Source organism: Typopeltis vanoorti, chromosome 4 (assembly GCF_054136105.1).
Source record: "Typopeltis vanoorti isolate ZY-2024b chromosome 4, IOZ_Tvanoo_1.0, whole genome shotgun sequence".
Taxonomy (NCBI): Eukaryota; Metazoa; Arthropoda; class Arachnida; order Uropygi; family Thelyphonidae; genus Typopeltis; species Typopeltis vanoorti.
In genome coordinates, this window is record NC_143552.1 from 93,084,876 (window position 1) to 93,098,503 (window position 13,628).

A 13,628-nucleotide genomic window follows, 5' to 3' on the forward strand; every position below is an offset into this window, starting at 1 on the left:
GTACAACCTACACACAGCATATAAGCCCCACTGCAAACTTGCTACCCTTATCCGTTCTACGAAAGATCAGCTCCCTCCTCTCTCTCTCTGCCTGTAGTTTACAAAGTACCCTGTTCCTGTAAGCTGGCGTACTTTGGACAGACAGGCAAATCAGCATCCATCCGTCTAGAGGAACACAAGTCTTACATCTTCAAACACAACTATGGCCATTCAGGCTTGGCTGACCATGTTTTGGACACCACCCACAGGGTATCATGGAAGAAAACCACCATGCTCCACCACAGCAAATTCAAGAAAGAGAGACTTTTCTTAGAAGCAGCAGCAGCTCTCAAAAACCAACCAAATCTCAATAAATACGGTTGCATTAAGCTTCCGAAGATTTGGGAAACACTCATCACCAGAGTTCCCACCTTACATTCCAGACCACCTACTACTGCCCTTAGAGGGCGCTCTACCTAGATAGGACTTTAGTGTCACCCACGTGGATGGGCTTAGTATTGTTTGTTATTTGTGTATATGTTACATTAATTGTTTTTGTAATCCCCGTAGATGTCCTAGTGACTAGGACGAAATATAGGAAGTATTAAATTCTATTTTAATTCTTTTTGAGTGTTGTAAAAATCCATTAAGCCTCCAACATGATTTAATACCAGTAGTTTATTAATATCACTAGTAATATCAGTGATATTACTAGTGATAGTAATAGTAATATAATAATATATACTATATTATACATACAATAAACACTGTAACTATAAAATAAACAATCTAAAAACTCACATAAGCGTCTTTTTTTGCTTGTCCTATTATAATTACGTAATAGTAAAATATAGGGGGTCGATCAAAAGTCAAGAAACTCTTGAAGGGGTCGACGGGCAAATAACTTTGGTGACCCCTGCTTTAAAGGAATGCAGAGAAATGACCAGTGCTTCTAACCTAATGCCCAATCCTCACCTTCTCGTGGTGCACCCTGTTGGATATCTACCTGGATAATGAACGAACACGGATGGGCTGGCAATTTGGGATTTGGTCGACCAAATTGTATTCTTATTGCCTTAAACCAAAATACAAAATGATAGCATATGACGAAATTTCATGCCGGCTGGGGTGTTGTCCGGTTAAACAAGGCCCCAGTTGTTTTCACCAGGGAACCAAGGCAAACAGTGAAACGTCAGCTACTGGAACAAATCTGAAAACACACCCGAACTCAACATCACCAGAGTTCAAGATCAGTACTATCAACATAAGAAGCCTGCATGGCAAAAAAATGGAGCTAGCCGAGGAATTGGATAAGTACAGATCGACATAATAGCAGTGACTGAAACAAAAAAGACAAAAACTGGTGAGATCTTTCTGAGCAATAAATACAAAATGTTATATTCAGGCAATGACAATCAAGGAAAAGAAGTTGTAGCATAGTATTCAACACAAAATATGAGGCTAATCTTCTTGAATGGCAGGCAGTCTAAAGTACAGTGATGTGGGCAAATATGAGAATGGGGAACTAGACAATGAGACTTATTTGTCCAATCGAATTATTTCGATTTTGTGACCACATTTTTATTAAAAAAGACTGTTTTTTAAAACTAAACAAATACTAAAAAACCAACCCGACAAGTTTCATTAGTTGTCAGACTAGGATCTTCAGGGGTAAAGAAAACTAACAGTTTAAAGCACAAACTATAAGAAATTATGAAAAAAAAAACAAGTTCATTTGTTGATACTATGAACATCAAAAAAGTTCGTTAAAAAACCGAATAACAGATCTATACAACCGTTAATACATGTTAGCTGGAAACAATGCTATTTGATGTCGAGTTCAGTGGTTCACTCTGACCAAGGTCTGAACTGAATTAATTTTTGATAAATGCTGACCAAACTTGATTTAAAATCAAACCTTGATTTTTGTTGCATTACGTAGGAATTTTGATCATATTTGCTTCCTCTTTGAATTTTCTTGTAAAACAGTTTTTATCAAAGTAGGACAAGTTTGTTCTGTCCCAGAGTACATCGTGACCAATAGAAGTTCTGTGAAATTCCTACACAATGCAACAAAAATCAAAGTTTGATTTTAAATCAAGTTTGGTCAGCGTTTATCAAAAATTTACCCAGTTCAGACCTCACTCAGAGGGAAAGTGAACCACAGAATGTGACATCAAATAGCATCATTTCCAGTTAACATGTATTAACGGTTGTATAGATCTGTTATTCGGTTTTTCAATGAACTTTTTTGATGTTCATAATACCAACAAATGGACTTGTTTTTTTTTTTTCGTAATTCTTATAGTTTGTGCTTAAACTGTTAGTTATCTTTACACCTGAAGATGTTAGTCTGACGACTAACGAAACTCGTCGCGTTTGATTTCTAGTACTCGTTTAGTTTTAAAAAACAGTCTTTTTAAATAAAAATGTGGTAAAAAAAAACCTGAAATAATTCGATTGAACTTCTTAACCACAGAAACCTCCACAGGAGACTTATATGTGCCTATGGTCCCAAAGAAGGTTCTACTAAGGTAGAAGCAGAATTTTTTGAGGCCTTAGAGAAAGCAACTGACACAATGAAAAAGAAAAGGTGGTCCTTGTTGGGGATCTAAATAGCAGAATAAATGATTGTCAGACATACAAAAATAGTTTGGGAAAATTTGGAGAAAAGAGCAAAGCTAATAATAATGGCAAATACTTGTTGGATTTCTGCTGACATGGACTGGTTATTACTAACACCATGTTCCAACATAAAAACATGCACAAATTCACATGGAGAGAAGAATCAAGGAATAAGAAAGTATAATTGACTATGTTATTGTTGATAGTGATGTTTTCTCCCTGGTACAAGACACCAGAGTGTAAGAGGATTTGAAATTGGAAGTGAGCACTATCTAGTCTTGAGCAGGATAAAATTGAATTTCATTTTGAAAAGAATAACATGTAAGAAAGTTTTAAAGCAAATAAAAGTTGAGCAGCTCTCAGATGTGAACTGTAGACTAAAATACACAAAGATTATTGAAGAAAAAATGAAAGAGTTTGAGAACAGGAACCAAACCTTGGAGATTCAGTGGCAAGCCTTGAAGAAAACCCTGATTGATTCAGCCAGAGAGGCATGTGGTGAGGTTGTCTGCAAAGATAGAAAAATCAGAACTCCATGGTGGACACAGGAAGTTAAAGAGGCAGTGAAGGAAAAGAAGAAAGCATATCAAAAGTTCCTGGCAAATAAGTCAGCATTTGTTCTTAGAGAATACAGAGACAAATGTAAGAAAGCTAAACACTGTGTAAAACTGTCTAAACAAAAGCCATGGGCAGACTTTGGTAAGAACACAGAGAAAATAAATATCAAGGAGGTGGCAAAATATTCTGGAGGTTGTTGAAGAAGCTTAGAAATGGAGGAAAGAGTGCTGTAAAAGAAGTTAGAGATGATAAAGGTGACATGAAAATGGGAGAAAAAGATATCCTTGAAGTATGGAGTAATTACTATGAAAAATTGGTAAATGAAACAAGCAGTGATAGCACTGTAGTCAGGAATACATTCAGTAGAAAAAGCCATCAAAGACATGAAATGTGGAAAGGCAGTAGAAGTAGATGATATTCAACCAGAAATGCTGAATGGGTATAAAAGTCTTACAGGGGCTGCACTGCATAGTTCAGAAGGCCTGAACAGAGGGACGAATTCCCGATGATCGGAGTAGAGCTCTCATAAAACCCATATATAAAAGGGGAAATAAAACTGAATGTGAGAATTACATAGGTATTTCCCTACTGATTGTTCCTGGTAAGATTTATGCAAGTATACTTGAGAAACGGTTGAGAAGAATAGCGAAAGAAAAGCTTGGTGAAGAACAAGCTGGATTCAGGACAAATAGAAGCTGTCAGGATCAGATATTCACTTTACGACAAATAGTCGAGAAAGCATGGGAATATAACAAAGATCTGTATTTAAGTTTTGTCAATCCGGAAAAGGCTTATGACAAGGTGCCAAGAGAGAAACCATTCAATATGCTACAGTTATATGGTGTCAATGGGGCATTATATCAAGCAATACTTAGTCTTTATTTGAGTTGTAAGTCAGCAGTTAGAATTGAAGGAAGTACAGGAAGATGGTTTAATGTTAAATCTGGTGTGAGACAAGGATGTATTTATTCCCTCTGTTATTCATTATCTATATGGATCACATTATGAAGGAAAGTGGTATTAAACATGATTTCAAAATTGGAGATGTTAATGTCAGCTCTTTGCTTTATGCAGACAATGTTATACTTCTAAATAAATCTGATACAAGTCTGCAAGATTACCTGACTAAATTGAATAACTGTTGTAATAGATATGGTATGAAGGTCAGCAATAAAAAGACAAAGACAAAGACAATGAAAATAGGTAGCATCATTGAAATTATCAACTGCATTGTGAACGGAGAACCTGTGGAACAAGTAAAATATTTCAGCTACTTAGGCATGATTTTTAGTGAAGATACTAAATTAAATACAGAAATTGACAACATACTCAACAAAGCTGGTATGGTAGGAAGTCAAATTAATAAATTCATATGGAATATGAGAGAAATTAGTCGGAACACTAAATTAGCTTATAAAAGACAGTGCTCAAACCAGTTTTAACGTATGGATCTGAGAACTGGGTCAGAAGTAAAACACTTGACCAAAGACTAGAGACCACAGATATGAGAGTCCTGAGAAAGATTAGAGGTGTGAACAGATGGCATCAATGGCAAGAACTTGACATTGTCAGCATCCAATAATGTGTTAGCAGAACTAATCTCAGATGGTATGGTCACTTAAACAGAATGGGCGAGGAAAGATTAACAAAACAAGTGTTCTCTGCCAGGTTGGCAGGAAAACAACCCATAGGAAGACCAAGATATAGGTGGATTAATACGGTACAAAGTGCCTTAGACAAAAGAAATATAAGATCTTATAATGTTGGAGTCTTGTTAAGTAACAGACTAATTTGGAGGAAAATTGTAGATAGGAAGTTAGTAATGATGTAAATTTTTCATGTAGTACATCATATCTTGTACACCCCTTGAGGATACATGGCAGGAATTTGATGATGATGATAATATTATTCATTATGAAGAGTGGCCAGCTAGGCAGGATTTTGTCTCATGACAAAGTAATATTTTAAATAAGTCTCTAAGATCTAAGCCAGCCTGGTTGGCTCAGTGGTTAGCATATCCAGTCAAAAGGCTGTGGGCTCAAATCCCGCTGTGGGCATGGAGGTTTGTGATTGTCTGTGAAAATAGTGGTGGTGGTTGGCAGTAGATGGCGCTGGTGTAGATGATGAAGGTAGTTGCGATTAATGGAGTGGTGAGGACAGAAAGTTGTAGAGCAGATGCCCTCCCTCAATGAGTCTGTGGACTCCCTGGAGGTGTTATGTAATAATAATAATAATAATATAATTTTCCTGCTACAACTTCAAAAAAAGTACAAAAAAAAGTCAAAAGTTTTCTTGCTACAACTTCACACTACACTAGCACATTGGTACAATTTTTTTGTGAAATCTCTAAACAAGAATAGTGAAACATTTTCATCTGCAGAATCGATTTCCAAGAATAAGTGAAGCTGTAATAAAACAAGCAGTTTTTCTTGACACACAAATATTGATAATTATAAGGTACCAATTGTTCCAAAAGCAACAGCAAATTAAACTGACCAGAAAAAAATCAACAAGACTGCAATGCTGAGTAAGCCAAAATCAGAATACTAAGAATTTTTCAAAGAATATTGTATTCTAGGAGTACTGTAGGATGACTGAATAGCTTTAACAATTTTACAGAAGTGGAGAACAAGTGTTGAGAATATCTCAGGATCTGGAACTATGCATAGTATCTTAGGATTGAACTGCTTGCTCAGAAATGGATCAACACCCCAAAATAATGATTTAACTTGAATGGAGCCCCCATCCCCACACACTTATATATCAGAATGGTAGACCACATATTAAAACAGGTTAACATTTTATATTAGTCATGATATAATATTTTATTTTAGGAGTATGAAGTTTTAGACACACCTACATTTTTTTAAAGATGAAGATGATGACACTACAGCAGTTGTGTCTTTAAATATTCAAAGTACATGTAAAATATTCTTAACCACTAGCAACTTCCTACAGAACTTATTAAAACATAAAACCAGATTAACACCATCTGATATATTATCATGGCACAATGTTGTATATAATACCAATCTGGTTAAACATAAATATTGTATATAAATTAACTCATCTATATATAAATTGCCAATATGGCTGCAACATTTCTTACATGAAATCCACCAAATGTTCTTTAAAACCAAGTATAATTGAACATTACCATGACTGCAATGTTCAATTACACTTGATCATTATAATCATGCCAACAACAAAATGAAAATATGAATAAAAATTCCTCCACTAAAATACCACTATATGCTGTACAATCAAAACAAAATTGAGATCACCATTACTCATATCCAAGTTATCATCATCATCAAATTCCTGCCATGTACCCTCAAGGGGTGTACAGGATATGACAGTACTACATGAAAAAATTACATCATTACTAACTTCCTATCTACAATTTTCCTCCAAATCAGTCTGTTACTTGTCAAGACTCCAACATTATAAGATTTTATATTTCTATTGTCTAAGGCACTTTGTACCATATCAATCCACTATCTTGGTCTTCCTCTGGGTCGTTTTCCTGCCAACCTGGCAGAGAACACTTGTTTTGCTAATCTTTCCTCTCCCATTCTATTTAAGTAACTATACCACCTGAGATTAGCTCTGCTAATGCATTCCTGGATGCTGACAATGTCAAGTTCATTCCTAATAACCTCATTTTTAATATGATATTGCCATTGATGCCATCTGTTCACGCCTGTAATCTTTCTCAGGACTCTCATATCTGCAGTCTCTAGTCTTTGGTCAAGTGTTTTATTTCTGACCCAGCTCTCAGATCCATAAGTTAAAACTGGTTTGAACACTGTCTTGTATACAGCTAATTTAGTGTTCCGACTAATTTCTCTCTTATTCCATATGAATTTATTCAATTGACTTCCCACCATACCAGCTTTGCTGATTCTGTTGTCTATTTCTATATTTAATTTACCATCTTCAGTAAAAATCATGCCTAAGTAGCTGAAATGTTTTACTTGTTCCACAGGTTCTCCATTCACACACAGTTGACATTTTCAATGATTCTGCCTATTGTCATTGTCTTTGTCTTTTTATTGCTGACCTTCATACCATATCTATTACAACAGCTATTCAATTTAGTCAGAGAATCTTGCAGACTTGTAGCAGATTTATTTAGAAGTATAACATCATCCACATAAAGCAAAGAGCTGACATTAACATCTCCAATTTTGATATCAGGTTTAATACCACTTTCCTTCATAATGTGATCCATATAGATAATGAATAACAGAGGGGGATAATGTACATCCCTGTCTCACACCAGATTTTACATTAAACCATCTTCCTGTACTTCCTTCAATTCTAACTGCTGACTTACAACTCAAATAAAGACTAAGTATTGCTTGATATAATGCCCCATTGACACCATATAACCGCAGCGTACTGAATAGCTTTTCTCTTGGCACCTTGTCATATGCCTTTTCCAAATCGACAAAACTTAAATACAGATCTTTGTTATATTCCCATGCTTTCTCGACTATTTGTCGTAAAGTGAAGATCTGATCCTGACAGCCTCTATTTGGCCTGAATCCAGCTTGTTCTTCACCAAGCTTTTCTTCCACAATTCTTCTCAACCGTTTCTCAAGTATACTTGCATAGATCTTGCCAGGAACACTCAGTAAGGAAATACCTATGTAATTCTCACATTCAGTTTTATTTCCCTTTTTATATATGGGTACTATGAGAGCTCTACTCCAATCATCGGGAATTCGTCCCTCTGTCCAGGCTTTCTGAACTATGCAGTGCAGCCACTGTAAGACTTTTATACCACCATACTTCAGCATTTCTGGTCGAATATCATCTACTCCTGCTGCCTTTCCACATTTCAAGCCTTTGATGGCTTTTTCTACTTCAAGTATGGATATGTATTCCTGACTGCATGCCTGGTCAGTATTTTTTACCACTGTGCTGTCATCACTGCCTGTTTCATTTAGCAGTTTTTTAAAGTAATTACTCCATACTTCAAGGATATCTTTTTCTCCAGTTTTCATGTCACATTTATCATCTCTAACTCCTTTTACAGCACTATTTCCTCCATTCCTAATCTTCTTCAACAACCTCCAGAATATTTTGCCACCTTCTTAATATTTATTTTCTATATTCTTGCCAAAGTCCTCCGATGACTTTTGTTTAGCAAGTTTTACACACTGTTTAGCTTCTTTCTTACATTTGACTCTGTATTCTGTAAGAGTAAAAGCTGACTTATTTGCCAGGAACTTTTGATATGCTTTCTTCTTTTCCTTCACTGCCTCTTTAACTTCCTGTGTCCACCAGGGAGTTCTGATTTTTTTTATCCTTGCACACAACCTCACCACATGCCTCTCTGGCAGAATCAATCAATGTTTTCTTCAGAGTTTGCCACTGAATCTCCAAGCCTTGATTCCTGTTCTCAAACGCTTTCATTTTCTTTTCAATAATCTTTCTGTATTTTAGTCTACAGTTCACATCTGAGAGCTGCTCAACTTTTATTTGCTTTAAAACTTTCTTACATGTTATTCTTTTCAATATGAAATTCAATTTTATCCTGCTCAAGACTAAATAATGATCACTTCCAATTTCAAATTCTCTGTATACTCTGGTGTCCTGAACCAGGGAGAAAACATCACTATCAACAATAACATAGTCAATGAGACTTTTCTTATTCCTTGCCACTTCTCTCCATGTGAATTTGTGCACATTTTTATGTTGGAACATGGTGTTAGTAATAACCAGTCCATGTCCTGAGCAGAAATCCAACAGATATTTGCCATTATTATTAGCTTTGCTCTTTTCTCCAAATTTTCCCAAAATATTTTTGTATGTCTCACAATCATATCCTACTCTGCTATTTAGATCCCCAATAAGGACCAACTTTTCCTTTTTCATTGTGTCAGTTGCTTTTTCTAAAGCGTCAAAAAATTCCTCCACTTCTACCTTAGTAGAACCTTCTGTGGGACCATAGGCACAAATAAGTCTCATTGTCCAGTTCCCCATTCTCATATTTGCCCACATTACTCTACTTGAGATTACTCTACCGACTGCCATTCAAGAAGATTAGCCTCGTATTTTGTGTTGAATACTATGGCTACTCCTTCTTTTTCTTGATTGTCATTGCCTGAATATAACATTTTGTATTTATTGCTCAGAAAGATCTCACCAGTTTTGGTCTTTTTTGTTTCAGTCACCCCTATTATGTCGATCTGGTAATTATCTAATTCCTCAGCTAACTCCATTTCTTTACCATTCAGGCTTCTTACGTTGATAGTACCGATCTTTAACTCTGGTGTTTTTGAGTTGGGGTTTGTTTTCAGATTTCTTCCAGCTGACTTTTCGCTGTTCGCCCTGGTTCCCTGGCGAAAACAACAGGGGCCTTGTTTAACCAGGCGACGATGTCCAAGATAATGAAAGCAAATTGCTCTGAATGCACTGCTATAAGAACTGACCAATACACAATAAGCACAAAAGACCCAATCTAATTTTGACCTCATGACAATTAAATAAATTACTTCCCATTACTCTAAAACCAATCCAATTCCACTCAACACCTTATTCTATTAACAACATGACAAGTTCACAGCAAGTTTTTATGTTTTCTGTAACCTGATGATGATTTCTCCAAAATTGCCAGCATACTCGTCCTGTTGGCTTGTCATGCATTCATAGTCCCCCACCCACCCACCCACTCCCCCTATTCTTTTTAAATCCACAATTTTTGAGTCATTGTCTTTTACCATTTTCACTTATTTTTGTTTCATTCTTGCCATCTAATCTTCTTCACTGGTTCTATTCTTACGTTATTTCAAATTAAATACTGTTTATTGGAACTATATCAAATTTCATACAATGTAGCACAGTCTTCATCTCCAAAACAATCCATATCTAAAAATTCACGTGTATGCCACAGTAATTAACTTTTTAAAATGTAAATATTTCATCTTAAGTATCATAAGACATCATCATTACAGTTATTAAACAACAAAAAGAATTACATTCAAAAAAAAATTAGTGCACATGCTAATATTGGAATCCCTCTATGTACACATTAGCATGTTTAAAGATTAAAAACTATTGGGCTGTAATTAAATTAAAATATAACTGATAAATTTATTTTATACAATTGAGGATAACAATTTCCCAGACTTATGGAATAGTGAGACAGTCGTTTGAGTTAAGATTGGTCTATGACGTAAGGCTTCAGCACTTTCTTTATACAAATGCTCATATTTATATATGGATCTATGTAGTAGCTTGGTGTTTTGCATTGGATCCTGTGAATAGAGTTTTCAACTCCGTGTTGTGCGAGGCCAGATTTGTGAAGTTTGATAAGACGGATGTGGTCTTGATGTTCAGAGATGCATTTATTTACAGATCTTCTTGTCTGTCCATAGTAAGACAAGTTACAACATGGCACTTCATATACGCCATGTAGCATCAGTGGTGAGAGTTTGTCTTTCGAAGAAGGTAACAAATTGTGAATTTGGCTGATGAGGTAGCAGCAAGTTTGTATTTCTTCATAACTTTCGACAAATGTTCAGAGATGCCTTTGATATATGGTATAGGAGTCCTGTGGGCTTCTTCTTGTCTGGGTTGATTTGTATGAGAGTGGCTAATTATTTTTTAGATGGTTACTATTGGATTATATCCATTTAGTAAGGTGTATCTTTAATAATTTCCAATTCTTGTTTTAAAGATAATTCAGAGGAACAAAATTTGTGTGCTCTGGATACTAAAGATTTTATGATACCATATTTTTGAGATGGATGGCTAGCCAATGTACTGTGGATATAATGACCTGAAAAAGTTGATTTTCGGTAGACAGAAGTGGAAACGTCTTTGCAGTCTGGAGTCATGGAACAAGAACTCCTTATTTCTAAATAATATCAACAACCTACATCCTTGCACCAAATTCACACTAGAAAAAAATATTTCATCACAAGGTATTTCCTTTCTTGATGAACACATCCAACGTAAACAAGATGGTTCCATTTCATCTACTGAAACACAACCCATGACCAGTTGGTTGCAGACAGTGATGAGCTATAGGGGCTCACCCAAGCACTTTGTTAAATTTTTTCTCAAATTTGCGAGTCCCTTGTTCTTCTTGTTTACTTTTTTGTTTTCAAAAAAAAAATAAAAATAAAATAAAAATAAAAAATAATATTTTGAAATATATTAAGCGAAAACAAAGTGATTTTATTAAATAAAATATTATAGTTACTGCTACCACCATTTTACAAATAAGAATTCACTTTTGGTAATCACATATAAATAAATAGGACTATAAAATAATGCCCCTTGATTGGTACCGTTGATTATCACTTGAAGTATAAAAACAAAAGAGAAATATAACGTACTTCAATAGATAACATTTATTTATTCTTTATAGATTGTTTGTCATAAAAACGTCTATCGCAAGCAAAAGAAATTTATTTTGTTTATAAAAAATATGGACTATTGCATATTGTGTGATTATATTTTGATAGTTAAATAATGTTTTTCTTATGTAAGATAAATTAACAAGCTGTATTAATAAGAGTTTTTATGTGAAATACTGCTTTTTTTTTTTTGCTCGACAATACGAGCCCTTTGTTAAAATTTCCACAGCTCACCACTGGTTGCAGAGCAGATGCATTACTACTCAGTCAATCAGGCCAATGTTTCATTCATTCATTGGTTTATTCATTTATTTCATTAACATATTTCACTCTGTTTTTAGAAAAGTGAAGAGATCTTACCTTGGAGATCCTCTTGTCTCTTGCTGAGCTGCATAACCACATTTCTCAATTTTTTTGCGAAGCCGCGTTACCCACATTCTCTGATCTTCTTCGCTGCTGGCCAGCAACAGCAATTCTCTTGCAGAGTTTGGGTCATAATTTACTTTGCATGGGGCTATGACTTCTTCTTTCTTATCTAAATGCTCTTTGTGAACCTTTACTCTGCACCCTATATAAAAAAAAATCTTTTTCAGTGTTTTGCTTTTTTTTTTTTTTTACTATTAAAGAAGTTTTTATTTATAATAAGGCCAAACACCCACACACAAAGGTCCTGGACCAATACATCTTGCTGCTGATTAGTTGAAGATTAAGAAGCAAAAAATAAATATTAGTTTTGAATATCTATTGTAATTTCTAATTTTTAAAAACACATCTCATAAAAAACATAAGTAAAAAAAATTGAGAAAGATGCTGTGGAAGCAGGTTACTGCATTTAAAAACGACAAAATTTTGACATTTTTAATAATTAAGTGCATTGCTGCTGGATGCTGTTTTTGGTATTAATTGAATTAAAGAAATTTACATTCTCAACAATGACATCCCAAGGCAGATACCCTGGCACATCCTTCAAAATACATGGTGAAAAGACTATAAATAACATAAGAAAGTTACATTTCAAATTTTAAAGAAGGTTGTTCCCAATTAATCTTAACATGCTGGATTTTGAGAGATTCTTGAGCAATGTCAGAAGCAGTTATATTCCATATTTGGTAAAAATCAGTTGGTCCGCACAATTAGCCTAGTGGCTAGGTGCTTCCTGGGGAAGGAGTGGCCTAGGTTTGATTCCCATCGATGACGTGAGGAGCTTAAGGATCTTCCTCAGCCATAGCCAAGTTAGCGTGTCTTGGGGGTGGACAGAAGGTTCCCCCCTAAAATTAATCTGGAGTTTTTCATCCCCCTAAGCAAGTAAAACGGCCCCGTGAACACACATGGATACAGTCATGAATGTTGCCCTTGGGGGATGAAACAAAGGAGTGGTGAACCGGCTGCATTAATATGCCAGTAACCCCTCATTAGGAGGGGACTCGACCCATCCTAGACAGGTGAGAAGGATAGGATAGAAAAATCAGTTGCACAGCATAATCTGCATGGTATCAGAGTAGGTAATTGCTGCCCCACTTCATTTCAGTAAGACTCAGCTGAATTTTTCAGGAGAGCTTTAGCACTGTAAGCAAAGACGTGTCTGTGTGTTTTTACAACTCAAGTCATTAGGATGGCAGTCTTCAATTCTCAGTGTTTTGGAATAAAATACACACAGGCCATTATATTTATGAAGAGTCACACTATTATCCTAATTAAAAAAAAAAATTAGACTATTTAGATCTTAATACATCATGTCCATGCTTTAAGTTCTACAGATGACTTACTGCATACAGAATTGGATCATATCAAAATAAGCTTTCTTAACAAATGGTTTTGGTGAAGCCTTTATTAATAAAACTTTCAAGAGTTATAAAATTCCCTCTTCTTCTGCTCAAGAAAGAAATACTGGAATGCATTGCAAAAATTTTAAAGAATCTAAACATTGTATGAGGCATTCTGTTATATCAGAAAAATCTCCAAGTTTGTGACATCTAATATTTCTAAGGGTTAGCAAATGTTCATTGGAATTACAAGCATAAGTCAGACCTCATGATAAAAAATATATAGAGAATAATTACACACGAAAGATTTTTTACTAACTTCAACACT

At 35.1% G+C, this 13,628-nt stretch overlaps 1 protein-coding gene across 1 annotated transcript in view; it reads right to left on the bottom strand.

Annotated features, from left to right (window-relative positions):
- The window catches only part of Rok (Rho associated coiled-coil containing protein kinase), a 484,157-nt gene that overhangs the window by 18,798 nt on the left and 451,731 nt on the right, over positions 1-13,628 (bottom strand). Inside the window, exon 34 of the mRNA XM_090392113.1 lies at positions 11,898-12,105. Coding sequence (XP_090248239.1) covers positions 11,898-12,105 — 208 coding nt within the window. The remainder of the gene's footprint in view (positions 1-11,897; positions 12,106-13,628) is intronic.